This window comes from Phodopus roborovskii, unplaced genomic scaffold (assembly GCF_943737965.1).
Source record: "Phodopus roborovskii unplaced genomic scaffold, PHOROB, whole genome shotgun sequence".
In the NCBI taxonomy this organism is placed as follows: domain Eukaryota; kingdom Metazoa; phylum Chordata; class Mammalia; order Rodentia; family Cricetidae; genus Phodopus; species Phodopus roborovskii.
In genome coordinates, this window is record NW_026126624.1 from 1,482,541 (window position 1) to 1,508,020 (window position 25,480).

General features: G+C 45.4%; 1 protein-coding gene across 1 annotated transcript in view; it reads right to left on the reverse strand.

The window, feature by feature from the left end:
• Window positions 1–6,499: 6,499 nt before the first annotated feature.
• Window positions 6,500–25,480, reverse strand: part of LOC127238068 (alpha-2,8-sialyltransferase 8B-like) — a 38,391-nt gene continuing 19,410 nt past the window's right edge. Inside the window, 1 exon segment of the mRNA XM_051206525.1 lies at window positions 6,500–6,942. Within this exon segment, the coding sequence (XP_051062482.1) occupies window positions 6,657–6,942 (286 nt within the window). The 3' untranslated portion in view covers window positions 6,500–6,656.

The window sequence follows — 25,480 nt, forward strand, 5'->3', positions numbered from 1 at the left end:
GGAGGGATGGCTCAGTGGTTCAGAGAACTGGCTGCCCTTCTAGAGGACCTAGGCTTAATTCATAGCACTCAAATTGTAACTCACAACCATCCTGCACCCTCTTCCGGCCTCCACAGGCACCAGGCACTTCCATGCTGCACAGACATACCTTTAGACAAAACATCCTTACACATTACAAAAACAAAAGCTAAGTAGCAGAAGCAACAACAACAACAATAAAACGACCACACAAAATTCAGTCTGGCGGTGGCAGCAACAGTGGCGGTGGCAGCAGCAGCAATAAAATGACCACACAAACCAAGGGAGGAGAAGCCCAGTAACCAGAAATAGAGGAAAGCCCTCAAGCCAGGACCAAGGGGACACCACAGAAGAGGTCACAAGATGGCAGGGGGCAGCCCTGAGTAGTGGGTTCTGGTGAGAGTGAGGGTGAACCTGAGATTCCAAACTACAGCTTCGGGCCTGAGTGGGGAAAACATGATTGGTGAGAAATCCATTGCTTGCCTGTGGCTCTTCTTGAGAGCTAGGAAATGGTTAGGGGTGTGTGTGTGTGTGTGAAATAAAGAGGGAGGGAAGAGCAAGAGAGACAGGGAGGGCGTCCATGGGGCTGACCCTGAGACAATGATTGCACTTCTGTGATAACAGGACCAGCCCATTCTCAAGGATGGGATGCTTGACCTGAAAAGCTCTTAAAAAGCCCACATATCTCAATACAATTATACTTCTACCTTTTTGTCAAGTGACAGAAGACAAAAAAATTTGGCAACCATTCACAGACTTATTTTCTCTGATATCCTCCCTCCCTCCCTCTATGTTTATTTCTTATTATGTTTAACTTGTAAATTAATGTTTATCATAGATTAGTATGTATAGAAAAACTAGTACATGTAGAGTTTGGTATATCTGTGATTTTAGGCATTTACTGGATGTGTTATCATGTGTCTCACAGGGACATGGGTGCACTTACTGTGATTTTGGAAAGCCACCTACCAGGACAGTGTGATATGTAATGGAAAGCGATTATCTGAGAAAGACCAGGACTCCCCAGCATGTGACATCCAGTTTCAGTCCTAAAAGGTGAGGAGGTGGCCAAAGGTGTGGAGGAACCAGCTTTCCATGCAGTAGGAATAGCAGATGAAAAAGCCCCGAGACCAGAATAATTCAGAAAAGTAAGAGGAAAATAAAAATAGGTTGGGTGTTGAGAAGGGTGAGTGTGGGAGTAGGAGAGCTCAAGAGTTGCTTGAGATTTTCTTCCTAGGGTGGAGGAGAACCTGGTGGGACAGGCAGGGGCATGACTGGGGGATGGTGGAAGCCTGAACATCAGAGTGTTGCCCATTTCCCTTGCATGAAAAAGTGTAACGGCTCAGGAAGACAAGATGGGACAGGCCACAAAAGCACTTTAGTGTCCTGGTTGGGTGACTCACCTGGGCTCTGGCTAAAGGCAACTAAAATAACTAAGTCTAGAGATTGGATATTCACTATGTATGGAGATCCCATCACCACCTGGACTGGTGAGAAGGAAAACTCAACTATCCTTATAATGCCCAAAGGCAACTAATATTGGTTCTAGATGGTAACCATGGAAACCTCCCATTATTGTGAACAGCCCACCACCAGAACAGTCATTTGGTTTCTGCCTCCCTGAGGGATGGTATTAAGTGCTTTGCCTCCTCATTTCCTCACTGCTATCTCACAATACCTGGGTTAGGGTTCAGGTACCCAAGAGTAAGAGATGATACTCAGGGAATGGTCACACCAGTGACAGAGGCATTAGCTATGCCCTCAGAGGGTGACTCCTTCCACATTCATGAAACAGACCTATACAACTGAGAAAAATAGCAGGAGAAGGGAGGGCAAAGCATGGGGATGAAGATGGCAAAGACGACATCCAGAGGGCTGGTGAAAGATGGCAGGTGGGAATGGGCTGTCGGTGTCATTGGAGATGCTGTTGAGGGCATTTATGAGACAGAATTCATGTCTGGAGTACCATCTGACTGGCATCAATAAACGTCTCTGCTCCATCCTGGAAGGAAAGCCTTAATTAGGCATGAAGAGATTTATCAAACAGCAGCCTCTGGAGCCATTGGTTTCTCTGCCATCTGGATGGATGGTTTCCCACTCTGCAACAACAGCAGTAGGAATGATGAATGAGGTCCCACAGCTCTACCCTCTGGGGTCTGAGAAAACCCAAATGGTGTCTGTCCTTCCCAGAAACAGTGAAATTTGCACATGTGCTGGAGTTCATACTAAGGTTCACCCTAGGAAGATGTAATAGTGACCTGGGGCAGCCAAGCTCACATCTAGCTAAAGTCGATTTTTAGCTTTACAACGAATGCTCCAACCACATGGATTTATAGAAAAATCCCTAGAGCGAGGGTGGAACGTTGGTGAAAATTCCATGCAGGCCTTTGTTTCAGTTTAATGACCTATTTATTCTTCTTGGATCCAACCCACATGACTTTTTGGAAGGTTCTTTGTGACATGATAGATGCAAAATGGCTTTGTTCACTATAAAGGCCTCTGTAGACAACCAGCATTTAATCCAACAAACATTTATTGAGCAACTCTTATGTGCTATGCACCACGCTAGTGCTGTGATGGATACAGATGAATAAAACAGTGCCTGCCCTTAGCAAGCTTACAGTCTAGGAACAGACATAGGACAAGTGCACAAGTAGCTATAATACAAGGCAGAATGTGGTAAGTGCCATGAGAAAGGTACAAATAAAGTGCTGTGGTGGTTCTGTGGAGGGAGAGATCCCAGCATTGGTGGATCATGGAGGGCTTCGTGGAGGATGTAGTCTCTGCATGGGTCTTGGAAGAACTCAAGAGTGATCCAGAAGATGAAGACTATAAGGCCAAGGGCATAGAGCCAGGAAGCATGGCACCTTTTCCAGTAATGACAACTCTTCTGGATTGGCCAGTGCAGGGTATGAAGGGACCTGATTGGGTGCTGTAATAGTAGGATAAAGACGGGCTCCTTTTTTTTTTTTTTTTCTTTTTTTCTTTTTGTGGGCCAGGGGATCTTATCAAAGATTTTGAAGAACTGGAGGTACAGACCATTGTGCATGCTCGGGGAGGTCTGGGAGAGGAGACCACTATGAAGGGGGGAGGGTCTGAGGGGACAAGTAGTGGCGAGGTTGGGACTAGATGGAAAGAGTGATGAGGGAATGCATGGAAGAGTCAGTGGTCATCGTAGGGTCCCAGACTATGTTGAAAGAATCACTGGTGTCACAATGGGAAGATAAGGGAGCATGCGGGGAAGACAGATGGTCTGCTTAGCTTCAGATGTGTTGAGTTCAAGGTGTCAGAACAGTATGCATGACACACAGCGTGTTAATCCTGGGGAGGGAGCATCCAGTGGGGCTAAGCAGCTATGGGGAGGGGCAGCTGTTCTTTGGGTGGTGGTAGCTAGGTCTGTAGGAGCACATGGAACTGCTGATGGGCCTGTGGAGAGGGTCTTATAGGAAGGAATGGCTACTCTGTGGTACAGGGAGAAGCGAGGGAAAAATGGGCAGATCTTCCTTAGCTCCCTTTTCAGCTCAAGGTAGGAGTGCCAATAAATACTCATAAATACATAAATAAGTATATAAACAAATGGTCATGGAGGCTGGGATGGCAGGGGTAAAATCTTAAGAACAGAGTCTCTCTCCTAGGAGAATTCATTGTCAAGTTCTGCAGTGAGGGAGGTCCTTTGAGAAAGTGCATGGAGGGCACTGAGATGCTGGTCCTGAGGGTAGGCTATGAGGGGACAGTAAGGTGTGGTCAGGGGAATTGGTGGCAATAGGGACTGGAGACCCTGCCAAGGACTGGTAATGGAGGGATTAAGTGAAGAGGCTATGGGAATCAGGGTGAACACAAGAGGGCCAGTGAAGAGACTGAGGGTATGAGAGGACAAACTCCCTGGCCAGAGGAGGGACCTCACTCCCTCAGAAATGGGAGAATGAAGGTTAAGTGGGAGGCAAAGGCCAAGAGGTTCTGAGGAAAGGTCTCATGTCAAACGCCTAGGTTTTTTTGGTGAAGGCAAAGACTAAGGATGAAGTCACCAGGCGATCAAAGTAAATGGAGGTCTGGCAGGCTTAGGTGGGTGTACTGAGGAGGTGGCTGATAGCCAAAAGTAGAGGGGACTGACTGAGGCTGATGGGATGCTATGATTGACTGTAGTGGCAACAATCATGTTAAGAGTGCAATCTGTGCCTTCTGGGGGCCAGCCAAGGTCAACCAGCCTATGTTAAAGACTTCAATGGAACCCAGGCCCAAGTGAGTTCTCAGTAGGAAGTCAAGGACACTTGGCTGTTGACTGTGAGTTTGGTTGGAGAAGAACAAGGAGAGTGAGTGCTAAGGCCCATAGAGTTCTTGCTGTTATATGTCCAGATCATTTTGATAGCCTAGGCCCAACTGAGTTATGGAAAGGGCATATACAGGTAGTCCTGGGGTTATAGCCTGCTTAAGTCCTGTTAGATAAGGGGCCTTCTAACTTCTCTGCAGGGAGAGGGTGCTGGGTGGAGCTCAGGGTCACCTCCAGAACCTGACCTCTGGGTTGTCTTCATGATTCCATAAGGGATGTTCTGACCTCCAAGGGCTTTAAAATGCAAGGTCCTGATGGTGATTTTACCTATCCCTCCAGGGTGCTGCAAACTTTAGAAATTAAATGTCTTCTAGAGCCTTTGAGATCCTTAAGATGAAAGGCTCTGGAGACATGTAAAATATGGTACTAATTATTTCCACCACTCATGAGGAGGCTGAAACACTCAGTTCCCAGGGAGGCTGTTAGGGCTGTTGCTTTTTTAAATATTCATTTTATGATGCAAATCCCAAACCACACGCTTCATACTGCAACAAGAATGAAGAGAGAGAAATACGGAGATGTACAATCCTCCTTCTGGTTTGGGGCTGGAGGGGCTGTGCATGGGGCTAATGCACTCTAGGGTGTCCCTCCATCTTACTGCTCATTTCCTGTCAACCATTAATTTAGAGCAAATGTTGTGTTCTGAATGGCTGCTGATTAATTACGTCAGACCTCATGTGCTTGGGAGCAGATCTTGATTACATTTCTTAACTCTCTTCACCTTCAAGATAATAGTTTTTTTCTTATCTTTCAAATATGCTTTTAAAAACCATTATTTATCAGGCAAGGGACTGCATCTAACAAATCAAGCTGGATAAGGGTTTGCTGTGTGTGACCTGTAAGTCCTACCCCCTAAGTTACTGGCAGTGAGCCCAGATTTCCCCTGGAGATTATGTCTAGTGTTAGGAACTGTGTTTGGCTTTGGGCTTTGACAATAAAAACAAGTCTTAAGTGTGAATCATAATAGACAGGGAAAGGATTTTGCAAAAATGCTGCAGTTGTTGCTTGTGTGTGTGTGTGGGGGGGGGAGGGTGGGCAGGTGTGTAGTGTGGACATAGGAACCTCTCCCAGAACAGTTGACAATCTCCATGGTAGAGCTTGGTGTGGGCAGGTATGACTGTCAAGATGGGAAAGTGACAAGAAGGTGACACTGACACAGCGGTCTGGCTGCAGGGGACCCTCAGAGTTCAGGATGAGGAAAGCAAACAGAGAGTGACTGTAGAGACCCAGAGCCAGGGCCGTGGCAGTCTTCCAGATGTCCAGGTCTGGGGCTCTGTGAGGGGCCTAGAAAGGTGATGGGATGATGCCTGTTGTGACTGTGCCCTTCCAAGCATCGCTGTGTCTTTCTGGTGGTAGACAGGACAGTTGAGTTCCCTCATGTGATGTTCTTAGAGGATGGGATGAAGGCTAACCTGCAAGTTGAAGTTCCAGGGTCACTTCTTTCTCAGTTGCTTTAGAGCACACCCAACAAAATGACCATATTTGCACACCCCTTTAGTCCTTTTCTGAGGCAGAGCAAACCCCTGGAAGGTCTCAAGTTTCTAAAACCATGATTTAGAAAACCTCTCCCTCTTTAGGACCATCTGCTGCTCTACCCTACTAAGTCCTGGGTGGTCTTTGTCTAGTCAGAATATGGGGCTGTCCACTGAGTTTTCTCTAGCCTCTCTCCATACCTGGGAATGCCTATCTGGGACACAGGTGCTGCCCATGCTTGTACTTTGGGCAGTTGCACTTTCAAGTTCATGAACAAGGCCCTCAGCTCTGTTGTGACCTCTGATGTTTGGTCTCCTTGTGCCTCATTGCCCAGTGGAACACTTCAAGTCTTTCCTCTATGAGCTGTACCTCTTTAGACTGGTTCAAACTGTCCTTTCTGGGTCTGGGCTACCCAGTATCCACATCACTCAGAGGTTTGGGAAAGCTGACAACAGGTGGCTCTCCATTCATCCATAAGCCCAGAGATCCATCCAACCCAGGAGGCGGTTGTCATCCAAAGTCATGGGACTGGCTTCTTTGCATGTCAAGTCCTTCTGCCCCCAAAGATGGACTGAGTCACCATCTGGTCCAGGTGGATTCTCCACATCTTCTTCCTGTGGCTTATCTGCCTAATGCTAGATGAACACCACACAGTTATAAATACTCAGGTCAATATATATATGCAGGTATAGATATATATATTCTGGTCACTGTTTTACACTTTAACAAAGAAAACCACTAGCCTGCTTGTTCTATTGTTTGTGCCACCCCGACTCCCATCTGCCTCTGGTGTAGCTGGCAGGAAAGTGAGCCACTTGAGTCTCATGGGCTGCCATCCTTACGTAGCCCCATCACACTGGCCGACAGTCAGTTTCAATGCCCCCTGTTCATGCAGGCTCTTGAGGGCCTTGAATTCCAAGGGCATGGTGTGGGGGCTGGCCTGGGAGGTGTAGCCATACTTGAGGCTGTCATAATAGTGATATTTGACAGGGTTCTGATTCTGATCCAGTGGAAAGGGCCAGAAGCCATAAAGGTAGATCTGATTGCAGAAACGTGTGGCTAGGGTATACATCAAGAGGCCAGTTGTTGGTCTTTTTATGTGGACTTTGTTGGTCAGCCAATATCTGGATAAGAAAAAAAAAAAGTTGAAAGAGAAACAGTAAATTCTGGGAAGATGGCTCAGTTGGTGAGATGCCTGCCTTGCAAGCATGAGAACCTGTTTGGATTCCTCAGCACCCATGTGAAGGCCAGGCATGGTAACCTGGCAAATGCATGCATGCATGTACTCTTTCACAAATGCACAAACGTGCACATATATGCACAAACGTGCACATACATACATACGCATCCACTAAAATTATAATTATAAACAAGCACATACCAAAACAATGAAGAAATGTGTTTTTGAATGCTTTCCAAGAAGAAAGAAATTCTATTCTGCCCAGCAGCCCACCACCTGCCACGCTAAGAGCCAGTCACAGATCCTAGGCTTTCTCTCAGGAGATTGACAACTGCCGCTGATTAAGTACCTGAACTATACCTTGAATTGGTGATTTCCTGTACATGAGTCTATAAGGTCTGGGGCACCAAGATAAAACCTGGTACCCCAAGGTTACCCATATGGGAAGGGGCAGTACCATGTCTTGAATGTAGACCCATTAACAACTGAAGCAGGGTTAGCAATTTTTTTGCAATGGGCTGGGTGGTAAATACTTTTGGATTTGCAACCACATGGCTTCAATTATGACTATGCAACTACACTGTAGTTAAAGTATGAAAAAGCCACCAACAACATGCATGGATATGTCCAGGTTTGGCCTTGACCCCTCTTAAAGCATGTTAGTTTCCATAGTACCCACTGCCTTATAGACAGTTTCCATTAGTCTACTCCACACGCATATTGTATAGATAGACTTCTTTCTTATCAGTGTTCCCAGAAACCCATTCTCTGAGGCAGCTGACCTTCCCTGACCAAGTGTGTAACTTGTAAATTCTCTACAGAGCCAGGGGCTCTTGGCTGAGAGGCTGAATTCTGTCTACACATTTCTTCCAAAGATCTGTCACCCAGTCTTATTATCCATCTAGAGTAGGGAGTCAGTGTTTCCTGCCTTTGGGACTCTGTTAAAGAGTTATGGGAGAAACCACAGAGAAGTATAGAGAGCAGGGCATTAGATGAGGCATCCCAGGTGAGTGGGGTACTGTGTGTCTCTGTGTATCTTAGCTAGAACCAGAGCAAAGAAGGGGCCGTCTGTACTCTGGATGAGGACCCATGCCCAGAGGATGGAGGCATATAACTTGGATGGTTCTGTTGTTAGTTATCTGTGTCTTCGAGAAAGTCACTTCTCACTGATGGACCTCATTTCAAGAGAACCTAGAAAATTCTCTACAAATGAGAACCCTTGTGCTTTATGGATCTGGAGCTCACTCCAAGTGGTACCTACTTCTTTATTTGTAGTTAAGGATCTGTTTGTGCCTGGCAGGTTTCTGTTCCAAAGGCAGAATTTCTGACCACTGGGCTGGGCCAATGCATCTTTAAACCAGGCACAGACAATGATTTTCTGTCTCTAAACAAAAACCTCCATGGGAACACATCCCATAGGCTCCCGCTTGCCACTCCCATTGAAGAGAAGGCCAGTGCTGTTTCTGATGGCACCACAGCACAGCTATGCTAACGATTGTATTCATAAGTGAGCCAATGAAATTCATGCTGGAAGTGAAAGGCCACCAGACCAAGGCGTTTACTTATTGTTTAAGGGTAAGACTGTTCTTTGTGATTTTAGTTGGTGAGGAGAGAAAGGCTTCCTAGAAGCCCAAGAAACCCCTTTACCCACAATGGCTCCTTCTGCAGCTCAACTAAGGAAATTGGAAGATTCCAGAGTCAACTCTGGAGGACTTCCTTGTTTCTTTGTTTGGAGGAAGCATTAACTTCTGGATCAGATGAAGTCACAGATGCCTAAAAACCCCTGTAATTACAGCAAAGCAAGTCATATTTGTAAGATTTGATCAAATAAAAGGTATTTTGGGGACCCCCCACAATCAACCCCTCCAACAGCACTATCTGTCTGGTGTGATATGAATGTCACTTTGGACCTTGAGATAGGAGGCTGTGAGCCCAGATGGTCTCAGCCAGGCCACAGCAGTAGCTGGGTGGTTCCTTTGGACAACCATGGCTGTTCTGTAAGTCTGTCACTTGGAGACCCTCTTCCTTGTGCCACTTCCTATTTTATCTTGTCTGAACCTAGAAAATTCCTAGCAATTGGATTTTCTAACAGGGATTCAGATGGAGTGACAAAGAGAACAGCACAGTGACTCTGGTAACTGCGGCCCCAACGCAATTGAAAATCAGCATGGAGCAAGTCTGTGGACACAGTGCAGACCTGCCCTTTCTTCTCCATACTGCTGAAGTTCCTATGGTGATGGTCCATGGTCGACCATTGTCCTCCAACTCCCTCTCAGAAGCCTCTCTCTCTGCCGTCCAAATTCCACAGTGGATTCTCTGCAAGACCTTCCCTGGTTGTACTCCCCAGCTTCGCCTTTCCCTCATTGCAACAGCCTTCCCAGTATGAATGGCCACAGCTGCCCTCCAAGGCCCTAGGCTGTCTCATAGTGCATCCCCCCATCAAGACTCTGTAGCTCTCTTGCTCTGGTCTCTGGACTATACATGAGGTCACCTGTGTAATGATTTCTCTCCTAGGCTGCTGAAGTCTCATGGAACTGCAGTGCACATGTGTGCCTTTCTCTTACACTCTGGGCTCTTGGTGGGTCACCTGGCTTGCCACCTCTGCACTGGGGAGCCAGGACTGTGGAGCAGTGGATTATCACTCAGGAGGAGGGAAGGCTGATTTCAGAATGGGGGGCTGTGTTTACACTGACAATCCACAGAGCTATGCCTACTTTCTGTGGGTTAGGTAGGGGCAGAAGTTGGGGTGCCACTGGTCTGAGAGAAAACATACTGAGAATGTGAGGGGCAGCCTATGTGTCTAGGGTTCAGGGTTAACTGATGTCCCTAAGTGGCTGGAAACTTCTTTCCTCTGGTCACAGGAGGCCTGGGGAGATTGAACACAGGAGCACCATGTCTGCCTCTTGTGTCTGCTTTGCTTCCCACAATGCAAATGGGCCTGGAATTCTAAGGGGGGTTTCTCCCTAGTTCTCCTGAGTAGGAGGAGGGACGAGCCAGGCTGGATTCACATAGGACCCCTACCATGTGGTCCTGGGCATATCTGGTTCTGTATTGATGGGGCAGGTAACATCAGCCAGGCTTCCTGTAGATGAGAGAACTCCCTGGAGGACCATGATGCTGGAGACCCTAAGTCAAATGGGGAATTAATGTCACTATTCCAAGAATCCACAGGATACCAGAACTACTTATTGCAGTGGCTTGGGTGTTTCAGAAATTTTTAGGCTGTATTTAATGATGTTTCTTTCCAACTACCCCACGTTGCGATGCTATTCTGAGCTCTTGAGAAGAATTTCATGCTTTGATAAGTGCCCATCTTATAACTCTTATCCTTCCTCAACTATGATGACTGTTTTTGGTTGTCAACTTGATTACACTGGAATTAACTAACCCCTCCCCAATGGGGCACATTTGTGAGGGATTTTTGCTTAATTCGAAGCAAAAAGATCCATTTCTAATGTGGATCTTTGAGGTGAGAAGACACACCTTTAATATGGATCTCTGAGGTGGGAAGATATACTTTGAATACAGAAGACCCGCCTCCAATAAGGGCCACACCTTCTTCTGGAAGCCTATATAAGGACATGGAAGAAAGACAATTTTACTCTTTGCTTGCCTGCTTTCAACTTTGCTAACAACTCAATTCCTTCAATGGCATTAGAGCCTACTTCCTCAGGATTCTGGTATATACTGAAGACTAGCTGAGATATCCAGCCCCATGGACTGAACAACTACTAAGTTTTTGGATCTTCCATTCATAGTCATTGTTGTATTGGCTGGACCACAGCCCGTAAGTCATTCTAATAACAAGTTCTCTCTCTCAATGACACACACACACACACACACACACACACACACACAGAGAGAGAGATTCATTCCATAAGTTGTGTTACTCTAGAGATTCTGATTAATACACTAATCATTCTACCCACATTCCACAGCCATGCCCCTCCACTGTAACTTAAGTCTGGCCCTGACTTTAGTAGCTTTCTTGTACCCTACTCCTCATCTAGGGTTTTGCATAGTGGCCATATCACAGACTAAAGCACTAGGTAGGTCTCAAGGAGTAGGCAAGATCTTACTTGGTAAGGAGTTGAACTGGGGCTCCCATAAAGGTCAGGTCCTCTGATTGCATATCCATGTTCTTTGTCCTTTGTGGTCTAGCTCTAACAGTACATGGGTGGCTGGGGAGGTGGCTGCTGCTAGGATGTGGGTCTGCCCATTGGGTCTATCTATTTATTGACCAGCTAACAGGAAGGATTCACAGTGATGGCCTGGGGATGCTTGATGCTGAGGTTGGGGCTTCTTGGCCACTATGACATTCTTTGTGCTCAATAGGGCTATGAGATAGACTTGGGAGGACCCTGGAGAACAAAGGCTGGGGAGACGGTAAAGAGACAACTTCCAATGGGACTGCAAATGGGTATAAAAGGGATTTTGGTGGCGACAAAAGTATTTGAAGTGGTGTTGTGCTGATGATTTCACAATGGTATGTTTACAACTCACCAAACTGTAGTCATAGTATGTGAATTAATAGGTACTGATTATACATCAATAAAGAGTTTTTGTTGTTGTGTTTCTGTTTTGCTTTTTTTTTTTTTTTTTTTTTTTTTTTTTTTACAGATGACTCTCAGAAGGACAGCCAATGATGGCAGGTCCTCCCACACATCCTGGGAAATGTTCATCTCCATCAACTGGCACACATTCAGTAGTGGGCATCTTGCCCTTTGCTAAGTTAGCTGATTACATTTCAACCCTAATGCAAAGTTTCTTAGTTTAGTTGCCCACTACAATACCAGGAGCTTTGGGAGATGCCTAGGGCCCACTTCCAGTAACCGGCACATTGAGATTCTGATAATGTTCTCCACTAACTCCTGCTCTGACCAGGAGGAGGTGGATCTCTAGAAAGAGCCTAAATACTGGTTACATTTGGAAGGGAAAGGGGAACAGAGTAAATGTAAGGACAGATGAGAACTCAGCCAGCTAGGCAGCCTGGCAGAGGTAAAATGGAATAAACTGAGAGTCAGGGTGTATATAAGGAAAAGTGGTGTCCAGCCTCAGTGTTGTTACACATAGGGGTGCAGTGGCCCAGTGGCTACAGTGGCATCTCCAGGAATGACCAATGTTACTGTTGCTCTGAAGGTTGACACTAAGGTTTTCTCATTTTTTTTTTAAAGCACTAGAAATTGTATAATTTTCAGTATAAATTATCCAAATTTTAAAATGTTGGTAACTAATTACATTTTTGTTTTAGAACACTGAGGGTGTTCAGTGGTAGAACACTTGCCCAGCATGCATGAGGCTCTGGGTTTAATTCCCAACATTATCAAAAATTTATTTTTGATATCATGTGAAACCTTATTGGATGGGTCAGACAGAGTGGGTCTGTGGTTAGAGTACCAGCCTCCTGAACTGATCTTGGCTTCTTCTTTTGGTGAACAAAGGAAAAACCTGGTGGGCCAACGAGATTTTCCTGAGCAGAAGCAAGCCTCGTATGCATACGATTAGATCAGACAGGGTTTGGCCTCTGGGGCATTTATCATTGGTGATTCCATATGGGTCAGAGTCAGGGTGACATGACTATAGCTCCAACTAGTGTTATTCAGAGACCATCGAGTTGCCCCTGACATTTTCCAAGGGCACACGAGCCACTGGTGGTACCCTGTGCGTGGACTCACTGATGCTCACTCCCTGAGCAAACACCACCAGATGCCATCATAGGGATTTGTACTTTGTGTACTTTCTGAATGTAGGGCCTTAGCAGGGGAAGGCTTTCAGAAATGGATTTCTTTTCAGGTCAGTAGTGCTATGCCCAGAAAGGGGAGGTGAATCTAACCAATGGGACAGACAAGCAGCTAGCTGTGGGTGTGTGTGGGGACACACACGCTGCAGTCCTCCCCACTCCATGCCTTTCTCCACCTCCTCCCTGAGTGAACTCTCTTTTTCTCTTTTCCCAAATTAAGCCACGCACCCCACCTTCCTGGAAATGGTTCTCTGTTTCCTTTGTTCCTCTAACTCCTCCCTGGCTCAACCTGTTAATCACCATGAGCTTCCCCCCTACTCCTTTTTTGGTGCTTAGCAACTGGGGCCATGGCTTATATTCCTTTGTAGGATCCAACTCCCTACATGCTGTACCTGAAGCCCTAGGCAGAGGCACTTCTCTAAGCAGCACTGGGCTCCCAACACATCCCAGTACCCTTGTGATTAAGCTGGGTCATATCACCAGTTCTAAAACAAGAGAGGCTTCTTATGCTTTCCCTTCTCCTGATCTGGAGATGGGTTGGCTAAAACAGGATGTGTCCAGATCTCCAAACCACTGACTGGAAGAGAGCCTCCAACAACACCCATCACATTTGATAAAAGTGAGACACAAACATCTATTGTGTAAAACCGCTGGGACTTGAGGTGTTGCCGATGGAGCAGGTCTGGAAATGGTGGTCCTAAAATCTGCTGTGTGCCAAATACCTTCTACTCAACTGAAACTGAAAAATGGAAGGATGGGGGGGGCAGATAAAAGGGGAAAGCTAGCATCATGCACAGCTTTGGAACTGTGGACCCTGGAGACAGGAACAGGACACACAGCTCTTCAGATCTAGTGCCAGATTTTTCACCCAGAATCACTAACTGGGAAAGGTGGTAATGGCCCACAAGGTTCCAGTATAAATTGCAAGTGTGATGGTTCTTGGTGGAGGGACCCACATACTCCGGGCTCTGCCTCCAGGGTAATCTGAGCCATGTCTGACAGGGACATGGGAGCTCCATTTAATGAGCAGCTTGTAATAGAAGCTGACTGTGTTGTGTAGGAACAGATCATTCTAGATATCCTTTCTGTCTCTTCTGTCGCTCTGGCCAATTTAGAGACTGCGTGGCTGACTTCTAGATGATTCCTTTCCTTGGGATAACAGCTGGGTGTTAGAACACAAACTAATTAATTTCCCCTTCCCAAATGAGGTTAGCTGGGTGCATCCAGAGAGTTGTATTGACAATGCACCTTTAATATCCTAGTTTTGAGATTTTAATTAGAAGGCAAAGTAATCTCAAAGACGGCAGTAATTATTTTTCAAATTGGCCATCCCAATGACTGTGACAGTTAAGTACTGTATTTTATGAGTATGGGCAGTAATCAATGAGGATTGCCAACATCCTTAATCTTCAAAGTCCTTCCTTCCTTCCTTCCTTCCTTCCTTCCTTCCTTCCTTCCTTCCTTCCTTCCTTCCCCAGATTCTTGGGTACAGTATGTGGTGAGAATAGTGACTACCAATAGTGGCTATCCCCTAGTTGGAACAAAGAGGGCTTTCTCCAAAAAGCTAGTAACATTGTGGGACAGAGCTCATAAAATCCTTATGGGGTAGGAATGTTTCACAGGGAGATGTGAAGGGCACTTGGTGATGATTTGTACAAGATTGGCAGCAGAGAGTGGAAAGGAACTCACCAGCTAAGCTACGGCTTCCCTATCTTCCGTATCAGCACCTTCAGCCCTGACCCAAAGGTCTCACAGTCTATTGCTGCCCTTTCCTTGGCTGTACACTCAGGTGTCTGGTACCGCTGGTTTATTTCAAGATGAATCTCCCATTTTTACATGACAGATAAGATCTGGCTTTTATTTTAGAATCTGGGGCTGTTGTCAAGAGTTGATAAAAAGCTCAGTTGATAAAGTGTCTACCTTGTAAACATGAGGACCTGAGCTTAAACCCACCAAAAGCTGGGGGTGGGATGGGGGTGGGTAGCCTAATCTTTGAGTCTTGAGTCCTGTACTGAGGCATTTTCTCAAAAAAAACACAAGAAGGTGGTTGGCAACTGAGAAAAGGCACCCACAGTTGACTTCTGGCTTCCACATATACACATATGGATGCATACTTACACGTGCATATACCAACACACACACACACACACACACACACACACACACACACACACACCCACACACACACCTGAAGCCATGGGAACCTGAGAAGCTTCTGGTCTCTAGGTGTCTAGGTCTCTAGGCTTACCTACACCAATGTTTTATCTAAGCTCAAGTATACCTCATACATGATCAAGCTACCAAGAGTTTCAGTCATCCTGTGAGTACACTGCACAAAAGCAATAGCCCCAGTCAGGCTGGATACACCAGGGATCTGGGCCTACAAACCATCATCATCATGACTCTGGACTACCCAACTGCCACCACGGCATCTTCATTTCCTCTAAAGCCCTGTCCTTTGTTTTTGGTCAGCCACTCTTGAATGTTTTCAGTTGCCATTCCATTTCCTGATGAAGCCTTCAGAACCTCCCTGGATGGTTTTGGTCCTATGTGCTGATTTCCCTATCACAACACCTCCCACATTACACTGTAATTACTTGTTTACCTATCATGTCCTCCTAAATTGCCCTCCTAAATCCTGTAAGGGAGTTGATTGACTTCCTGTTTCCGTGCATACTTCACACATCTCCAGTGGTGACTGGGCAGCTGAGCTCATGGGTCACTGTGGGGGCACTGCCAGGAGAGGTATGTGGGCTTCCCCAGCTTGATCCAACCCATCCAGGTAGACCAGGAATGTGCATGTGACAGGTCAACACCAGTATAGACAGCACATTACTTCAATAAAAGGAGTAAAACACACGATGCTGATTATTTGAGAGGTCCCTCCTGGTACAGAGTGGGTGCCTTGGGTGTATAGAGACAGTTTTTCACACTTCAGTATCACCCATGACTCTAGAGGCCAGGTAGGTTCCAGAAAGACAATTTGTTGGGAGGTTAAACCTTGCTGTCAGATTCTAGAGTTTAAATTAATGCCATATAGGAACAAACAGATTTTATTCAACCATGTCCATAACCAAAAAGTCCAGTTTCAGACAATAATCAAATGTCATTTTTCATTGGCTTGGTAAGGATGACAAACATTGATAATACCTATTTTGGAGAGGTTATGAGAAAGCAGGTATTTTCAATAATTGTAGGTGAAAGAAAATTGGCACCAGCCTCTAGGGAGGACAATTTGGTAATATCCATAAAAATCAACAAGGCATATATCCATATCTGTTTTTACCAAAGACACTTCTAAAGGGCAAGCCCGCAGATGTATATGTGCTAGCAGCTCTCATAATAAGTGATGGATGAATCCCTGATTCCTACAGCAAAGACTGGGAACAATGCCTCTGCCTACACAGGTGATGAGCTAGATGCAGCATGCATGGCCTGGCAGCTTTGCAGGACCACAAGGTGGTGTGCATCCATATGGAATAATTTTCAGAGTTTAGAAAGGTGTGAGGGAACACAGTTTCCCCATGTATAAAAGGAAACATAGACACAGGAAGCCAGCTTCACTGCTTGCCTCCTGGAGGAGGATGAGGAGTTTAACTTCTCTTTCTCCTAAGCTTCTCTCATATAATTTGGATTTTCCTTTTTACTATGTGCACTGATATTTAACATGCTCAAGCACATGCATGCATCTGCAAACACATACACCATTAAAAATATACGAGGCTGGGAGATAGCTCAGTTGATAAAGTGCTTAGCACAGAGATGCAAGCTTGATTTCCAGGACCTGTGTTTAAGAAGGCAGGTGTGAAAGAAACTAAGGAAGAGAACTTCAGACCAATATCCATCATGAACATTGATGCAAAAATACTGACAAATTGAATCCAAGAACACATCAGAGAAATCATCCACCATGACAAAGTAGAGATTCAGGGATGGTTCAACATATGAAAATTCATCAATGTAATCCACCATATAAACAAACTGAAAAAGAAAAACCACATGATCACCTCACTAGATGCTGAAAAAGCCTTTGATAAAATCCAACACCCCTTCATGATTAAGGTATTGGAGAGATCAGGAATAACCAGAACATACCTAAACATAATAAAAGCAATATACAGTAAACCAACAGCCAACATCAAACTAAATGGAGAGAAACTCAATGTGATTCCTCTAAAATCAGGAACAAGACAAGGCTTTCCACTATCTCCATATCTCTTCAATACTGTACTTGAAGTACTAGACAGAGTAATAAGAAGACAAAAGGAGATCAAGGGTATATAAAACTGAAAAGGAAGAAGTCAAACTTTCACTATTTGCAGATGATATGATAGTTTACATAAGTGACCCAAAACACTCTACCAGGGAACTCCTACAGGAAAATGCCAGGATACAAGATTGACTAAGAAAAAAAAAAAAAAAAATCAGTGGCCCTACTATACACAGAAGATAAAGGGGTTGAGAAAGAAATCAGAAAAACATCATCCTTTACAATAGCCAAAAGCAAAATAAAATATCTTGGGGTAACACTTACCAAACAAGTGAAAGACCTATATAATAAGAACTTTGAGTCTTTAAAGAAAGAAATTAAAGAAGGTAACAGAAAATGGAAAGATCTCCCCTGCTTTTGGATAGGTAGGATCAACTAAGTAAGAGTGGCAATCTTGCCAAAAGCAATCTACAGATTCAATGCAATCCCTGTCAAAATCCCAGCACAAGTCTTCACAGACCTTGAAAGAAGTTCAACTTTATATAGAAAAACAAAAGACCCAGGATAGCCAAAACAACCCTGTACAAAAGAGGAACTTCCAGAGGGATCACCATCCCTGACTTCAAGCTCTACTATAGAGCTATAATCCTGCAAATAGTTTTGTATTGGTGCAAAAATAGAGAGGTATACCAATGGAATTGAATTGAAGACTCTTATATTAACCCACATACCTATGAAGACCTGAGTTTTTACAAAGAAGCTACAATTATAGAATGGAAAAAAGAAAGCATCTTCAACAAATAGTGCTGGCATAACTGGATACTGGTGTGTAGACGACTACAGATAGATCTGTAGTGAGATAGTTCTGTGGCACTGACCACGCCCATTGGGGGTGGAACCATGGGCGGAGTGACCTGTGGTAGGAGGTCGGAGGGGGCCAGGAAAGGCGCTCTCTTTCTGGCGTGACTCGGACAGGAGAGGATCGGGTTGAATTTCCTGGTGTTCATCTTTCTAGGTTGTAAGTTATTTCTCCCTGAATAAACATCTATTCGGCCTATTTGTTTATCCTGATCCTTATTTTACCGCGTTATAGATCCATATCTATCACCATGCACAAAACTTAAGTTCAAATGGATCAAAGTCCTCAACTTAAATCCAGCTTAAATCTTAGAAGAGAATGTGGGAGGTGTCCTTGAAGAAATTGGTACAGGAGACAGCTTCATGAACGTAACATCAGTAGTACAGACACTGAGATCAACAATTAATAAATGGGACCTTGTGAAAATGAAAAGCTTTTGGTAAGGTAAAGGACACAATCAACAAGACAAAATGGCAGCCCACAGAATGGGAAAAGATCTTCACCAACCCCACATTTGACAGAGGACTGATTTCCAAAATATACAAAGAACTCCAGAAGCTAGTTACCAAAACACCAAATAATCCAATTAAAATGTGGGGTACACAACTAAATAGAAAATTCTCAATAGAACAATCTAAAATGGCTGAAAGACACTTAAGAAAGTGCTGAATATCCTTAGCTATCAGGGAAATGCAAATCAAAATAACTCTGAGATATTATTGTACTCCTGTCAGAATGGCCAAATTAAAAAAAAAAAAAAACACCAAAGACAGTTTATGTTGGAGAGGATGTGGAGAAAGGGGAACATTCCTCCACTGCTGGTGGGTGTGCAAACTTGTACAGTCACTTTGGAAATCAGTATGGTTCCTCAGGAAAATAGGAATCAGTCTACCTCAAGAACCAGCAACTCCACTCTTAGGCATATACCCCCAAAAACGAACATTCATACAACAAAGACATCTGTTCAGCTATTTTCATAGCAGCATTGTTTGTAATAGCCAAGAACTGTAAGCAACCTAAAATGCCCCTCTACTGGAGAATGGATGGAGAAAATGTGGTACATTTACACAGCGGAAACAAACAACGGAATCAAAATGCTTAGGCAAATGGATGGAACTAGAAGAAACCATCCTGAGTGAGGTAACCCAGTCACAAAAAGACAAACATGGTATTATTTACTCATGTATGGATTTTAGGCATAGAGCAAAAGATCACCAGCCTACAATCAACACTGCCAGAAAAGTAGGAAACAAGGAGGATCCTAAGAGAGACATATATAATCCCCCACAAAAAAAGGAAAGGGAAAAAAAAATCTCTCTAGCAAATTGGGAGCATAGTGGGAGGGGACAGGGAGTTAGGAGAAAGAGAAGGGAGAGGAGGACATGAGGGAGCAGGAAGATTGGGTAGGGGGAAGAATAGAGGAGAGCAAGAAAAGAGATACCATAATAGAGGGGAGCCATTACAGGTTTTAAGAGAAATCTGGCACTAGGGAAATGTTCAGAGATCCACAAGGATGACCCCAACTAACCATCCAAGTAATAGTGGAGAGACTACCTTAAATGTCCTTCCCCTATAATGAGATTGATGACTACCTTATATGCCATCCTAGAGCCTTCATCCAGTTGCTGATGGAAGCAGAAGAAGAGACCCACAGCTAAACAGTGAGCTGAATTTCTGGAATCCAGATGGAGAGAGGGAGTAGTGATGAGCAAAAGGGTCAAGACCATGCTGGGGAAACCCCCAGAAACAGATGACCTGAACAAGGGGGAGCTCAAGGACCTTAGATTGACAACTTGGAAACCAGCATAGTACAGAACCAGCCCCCCTGCACGTGGATGTCAGGAGGACTGGGCAGTATGGGGCCTCTGGTAGTGGATCAGTATTTATCCCTATAATATGAATGGACTTTGGGAGCCCATTCCACATAGAGGATACTCTCTCAGGCTAGGGCTTAGGCCCTGCCCCCAAATGATATGACAGACTATGAAGATTCCCCCTGTGGAAGGCCTTACCTACCCTCCCTGGGGAGCAGAAAGGGGGATGGGATGGGGGTTGGATGCAGGATGGGGAGGAGGGGAGGGTAAGGAAACTGGATTGACATGTAAAACATGCTTGTTTCAAATTTAAATAAAAAGTATTATCATAAAAAAAATAGAAAGTCAGGTGTGGTGGCACAGGTTTGTAATCCCAGTGCTGGCAGGCAGAGACAGACAGATCCCTGGGGTTTGCTGCTCAACCAGTCTAGCTTAATTGGCATATTGGGGAAAATGTGGATGGCTCTTGAGGAATGACCTTCCCCCCCCCCCTCTCTCTCTCTCTCTCTCTCTCTCTCTCTCTCTCTCTCTCTCTTCTCTCTCTCTCTCTCACACACACACACACACCCTACCACCACCATCATTACCACCACACAAGCACATACTAACAAGCAGTCTTTCTTTTCTATAGAATGTACTTCCAGACAGGTAATTCTAGTGTCTTGACTACCTGCCCAGTGGAGCACAGTGGGACCAGCAAAGAGAAGGGTGTGGATTAGGGATGCACACTTTGGCCTGGGATGTCGTCTGTCAGAGCATCCCTGCCAGTGCTGAGCTGTCCCTTTGTTCTCTGCACCTTCCATCCTCTCACCCAGCCTGTTCTCTGGCCTCCAGGCTTCTGTTCACAGTGACAGATGGGAGGGCCTCTCCACTGATCCAACCCTTCTAAGCCCTGGCAGGGAGGGGACCTGACTCAGTGCCATCCCAAGACCAGGCTCAGCATTCCTGGTACTTAATTTGGCACCAATTCACAGGGTGTTTGCTCAGGGCCAGCAGGCTGCTGCCCTGCTCAAGGGGTGGCCCTCTCTGTGGGTCACAGCCTCCCCAGTTGTTGTAATTGAATTAGAACCATTTATGACCAAATGCTGACTGGTTTCCCACTGACTGTGCCACATTTCACTGCCTGGCTGTTCGACCACTCTTCTACTCTCCTTCCTGGCCAACAGCCAGCCAGGGCACTGGGCCACTCTTCTGGCTGGCAAAGCCCTTGGGTGAACTGCTCATGGTGAGTCCTTGTTGGCACTCGAGGCAGAGCTCTGCCAGTTGCAGGCTTTGCACAGTGCTGTCTGCTTCATGCAATGCCCAGGTCACTGTCTCAGCTGGGCTGGAACCTGCTAAGTGCATTGATTCATTGAATCAAAGAATTCTGGAGTGGGGTATAACTGTTAGGGGTTGAATTGTATTCCTCAGATTCATTGGTTGAAGTCTGTCCTATCTAACTCTCAATACCTTGGCATGTGACCTTACTTGACTACAAGATCTCATAGAAGTATCCAAATTAAAATTAGTCATTAAGATTGGCTTTCATCCAAGGTATATTAAATCCTTGTAAATGGGAATGTTCTCGCTATGTGAGTGTGAAGACAGCCATCCTCAGACAAAGAGAGACTGAGATAGATGTTTCATAGCCCTCACAGAGGACCAACTCTGCCTACACTTTAATTTTTGGGTACCTAGCCTCTAGAGCTTCGAGACAACCCATTTCTACAGTTTAACCATCTCAGGCTGGTACTTTGCTCAGGCAGCCTTTACTAAACCATGTGGCAACTCTGTGTAAATGACATGGATTCCCCTCTTCACAGCCCCGGTAAGGGAACTTGCTCTGCCCAGACATTTCAAAAGATGCTGAATTCATCACATCCTAAAGGAGCCACCTTCTTGCCAAGGCTCTCAGGTGTTGGGGTATTCTCACCATTTGCCAGATAGTTTCCTCCCCCAACCCCTTCCCTCCACCTACCCAGGAGCCTCACTGGCTCAATCTAGTAGTCCCTAAAGGGCTCTATTTCACCAGTCTAAAGCGCCCGGGGAGCTTTTAAGTGTGTGGTGAGAACCACTGACTGAAGGAAGATGTTCTCATGCTCCCTAGTGTCTTCTCTCCCCAAATATTTCAAGTCCTCCGTTTTTCTGTTGCTGTGGTCTTTTTACAGTCTGGTACCCCAAAAGCGACTCTTCCCATGGGATCTGGCCAAGCAGAGTAACAAAGCGATTCCTGGCCTCCCTAACACCTAAAGGGTGTTACAAACAGCCTCAGCTGTGTCTCGAGAGCATGGAAATCTTTGGGGTAGCCATCCACTCAGTCTCAAGCCACCATTGTTTTCAGCCTAACTGGAGAGTTTTGGATTTGTCAGAATTCTCAGTCTTCCCTTGGATTGACTAAGGTTTTGCTCTGAGGCTGAATACTGAAACTTCCACTAAAACCTTTTGCTAAGTGAACCAACAATGACTCTATTTCAGCCATTGGCAAAATGGGAGACAGGGTCTGAGCCTGGTGACAGGGTCACAGAGGTCTCAATAAGGTCAACATAAACATATGTGATGAATTAGCATCCTTGAAGGGCGGTGGTCATTAGAGAATGGTTGGCCGGTTTGTGGATCTGAGGAGGTGGTGGTAGGATATGTAGAGACATCTCAGTATTAAATAGGCAGAGTTTAATTCTAGCTCCTCTCTTCTCATTTGTAAGATCAGGACTCTTAACATCTTTGAGTCTTAGTTTCATTACAGGTAAAAGGGGAACTAAACTTTTATTCTATCTACAAGGCTGGTCCAGAAGAAAGCTATCACTTGTCCCCTTTTATTTTCTTGATTGTCAATCAGGCCACAGCTTTTTAAGTTGCTACAAAGTACCTCATCACCATAGCTGACTTACACCTGTGTTCACTGACCTCAGACCCTGTCTGCTTTGTCCCTTTAGTCAGGGACTCTGGGGCAGCATGCCCTGCTGTTTTCTGGTGAGCACACCTATTTTTAATGTTTCTTCCTACCTTCCAGTATGAATCCCTGGATGGATAACCTTCCTAAACTCAGGCTCACTGGTGTCTGTAGTTTCCCATGTTTTAAAATAAAATCAGAGCCAAGATGGCTGCCCCCATTGTCCTTCCATGGAAGCTCAGTTTAGAAGAGGCTATAGCCAGCTGCTCAGAGGGTCTAACTGTGGTGTCAACCGGACTCCATTTATTGATGGCAATGGCCCTGAAGTTTATGCCATACCCCAGAATCGGGTAGAGGACCCATTCAAACACAGATTGCTGGACATTTCCTAAGCCTTGTGGTTCTGTATGCCTGTGGTGGTCTGAGGATCTGCATTTCTAACAGACTCCCAGGTGATGCTCATGTTGCTCATTCAGGGTCTATGTTGAGAACCACTGCCTACCGTAGCAAATGCAGCTGCAGGTAAGGTATCCAAGGTCATCCATTTGGTCCAGGGCATATACACATAGACCCACCTCCACCCTCTTTGCAGAGAAAACAGGAGTTGAGGATTTTGTTTTGCCTCTGTATTTTGTTCTTATTTTTATTTATTTATTTATTTATTTTGGTAGGGGTGGTGATAACCCAGAGTTTCAGGTATGCAAAGAGAAGTACAGTCCCAGCCTATCTTTGTCTTTTGTAGCCTAAGTACCATCCACCTCTGTGTTTTGTTTTGCTTTTTTTGTTGTTTTGTTTTTGATTTTTTGTTTTGTTGTTTGCCCGAAAGCTAATGCAGCTTTTGGTGCTGTTATTGTTTTTCTTACTACTTCTATATGCTCAAGCCCATTTTGGTTTTGGTAGTGTTGATATTATTCTTCTAGAGTTCCTTCACCATTTCCGGACCATGCACACTCGAGGCAAATAGAAGCTGATGAGGAGCAATGCAAGAGTACTGAACTTGCCCTTACTAGGTGGCCTTGTGCAAATGAGTTACCCTGCAGGGCTCAGTTTTTCTATCTTTAAAGTGGGGATAATGGGACTAAGTCTAATCTGGTGGTTACATGGGATGAGGCTCAGCATGTTGTCTGGCCTATAAGCAATAGCTGTGATATCATGTGCCCCACATCTGTTTTCCCCATTTTCATTTCAGTTCCTCCACATAGCACTCAGAATATGTGATCGAACAGTTGACATCTAAGCATGTGTGCTTTTGTTCTGAAGAATATTTCACATGCAAAGAAACAGTTAAGCAAATCAGGAAAGACAAACCTATCTCACTCAGGGATGAGGTTTTAAGAAACCAGTGTACCACTAGCTATGGGGGGAGTTCTTTACAGATCCTGGATGCTGGCCCCTCACCAAACATACTACTTGTAAATATTTCTGCCTATTCTGTAGGTTTTCTTTTTTCACTTCTCTGATAGACTGATAGATCATCCTTTATACATAGTTGGTCCCCTGCCTTTTCTACCACCCTTGAACATTTCTCTCATGATTTCACTCTGCAAACCTGTTCCTTCATTGTGAGTGAACACCAGGTGTTAGTAATCAGGCATTATGCTGGCCTGCCCCCTGGCACCTGGCAGGATGCATTTGCCAGTACTCAGGCAGTACTCTGACCTGCTCAGACTTCTGAGCATTAGCTACGCATGAGCTAAGTCACTACAGCCATACCGTTTTAAAAGGCTGGACCCACCCTCTTTCTCTCTGTCTCTAGGTGTCTGTCTTTCTGCATCTCTGTCTCTCTGTATCTCTCTCTCTTTTCAGGAGGCTGCTCGGGCCCCTCCCCCCCCACCAGTAAAACTCTCCACGTGAGCACTGTGTGCATGGCATGTCTCTCTCACCCACAATGAGGCCCCTAGGCTCCAACCCATCAAGGTCTCTCTTGAACCATTTTACAACATTGGTGCCAAGACTCTGGCAGCCTCTCCTGGGGGTCCCTCCCACCCACAATCGGTCTGAGGTACTCCAGGACCCTGGAACCTTCAGCTCTGTCACTTTTCTAACTAAAGGATTGCTGGGCCCCTTCATCCAACACCATCATAATCGGTAAGCCACACACCCCCTTCTCCATCTCTGGCCATCCCCCATGAGTGATGCTTTGTTTGTCTCTCAGACTCATCCCTCAGGCTTAGCCCCCTCAGCCCCTGCTCTTTGACTAATAACTCACTGGGAAGCTTGTTCCTTTCTCACTATCCTCACTTGATAAAAAGCCATTGGGTCCTCATTTTTTCCTTTTCTAACCCACTCATGGGGAATAAGCCTACCAGCAATATAAGCCCAACATCTCAATCCAAATGGCTGCTTTCCAGCACCCTGTATCCTTATATTTTATGGGACCTTTATAACATTCTGCCAGTGATCCAATAGATGGAAGGAGACACCCTATTTTCAACCTTTATCTTCACTAAAGCCCTCTCTCTGTTCTTTCTCCCTGTGCTGGCTGCGGGTGAACAGTGAGTCTGGAGCAGGTGTGCAGTTGGTGTTCTGGATCTGAGCCTCCCCCTTGGCATATCTAGGGCTTGCTGCAGCTTGGGGGTGCTGCAATGCCCCTGACTCCGCTCTGGGTATTGGTGTGACCCGAGGATGCTTCCGTCCTCCAATCCGTGGCCACCTCGATGATGCCCCCTGCACAGCCCATCCTCTGCTGCCAAAGCAGTTACATATGGTTGGGTGCCTTTCCCCTACTAACTATGCAACATGTACATCCTTTAAAAGTGCCTGCCAGCAGAGCTCCTTCTCTTTGCCTGGTCTCTGGTCTCTTGCCTTTCCTTCCTTTCTTTCCTCTAGCAATGTTTGTTTAGTGGCATACTTTGGCAGGGCTGGCCAAAGGCACCCATGTCACACAGGAATTCTACTTGCCTGTCACACCCACAACAGATCTGTCCTCTTCCACCCGCAGCAGATCTTCTCTCATTCACAGATGGCTTTGCCTTTCATTCAACACCAGC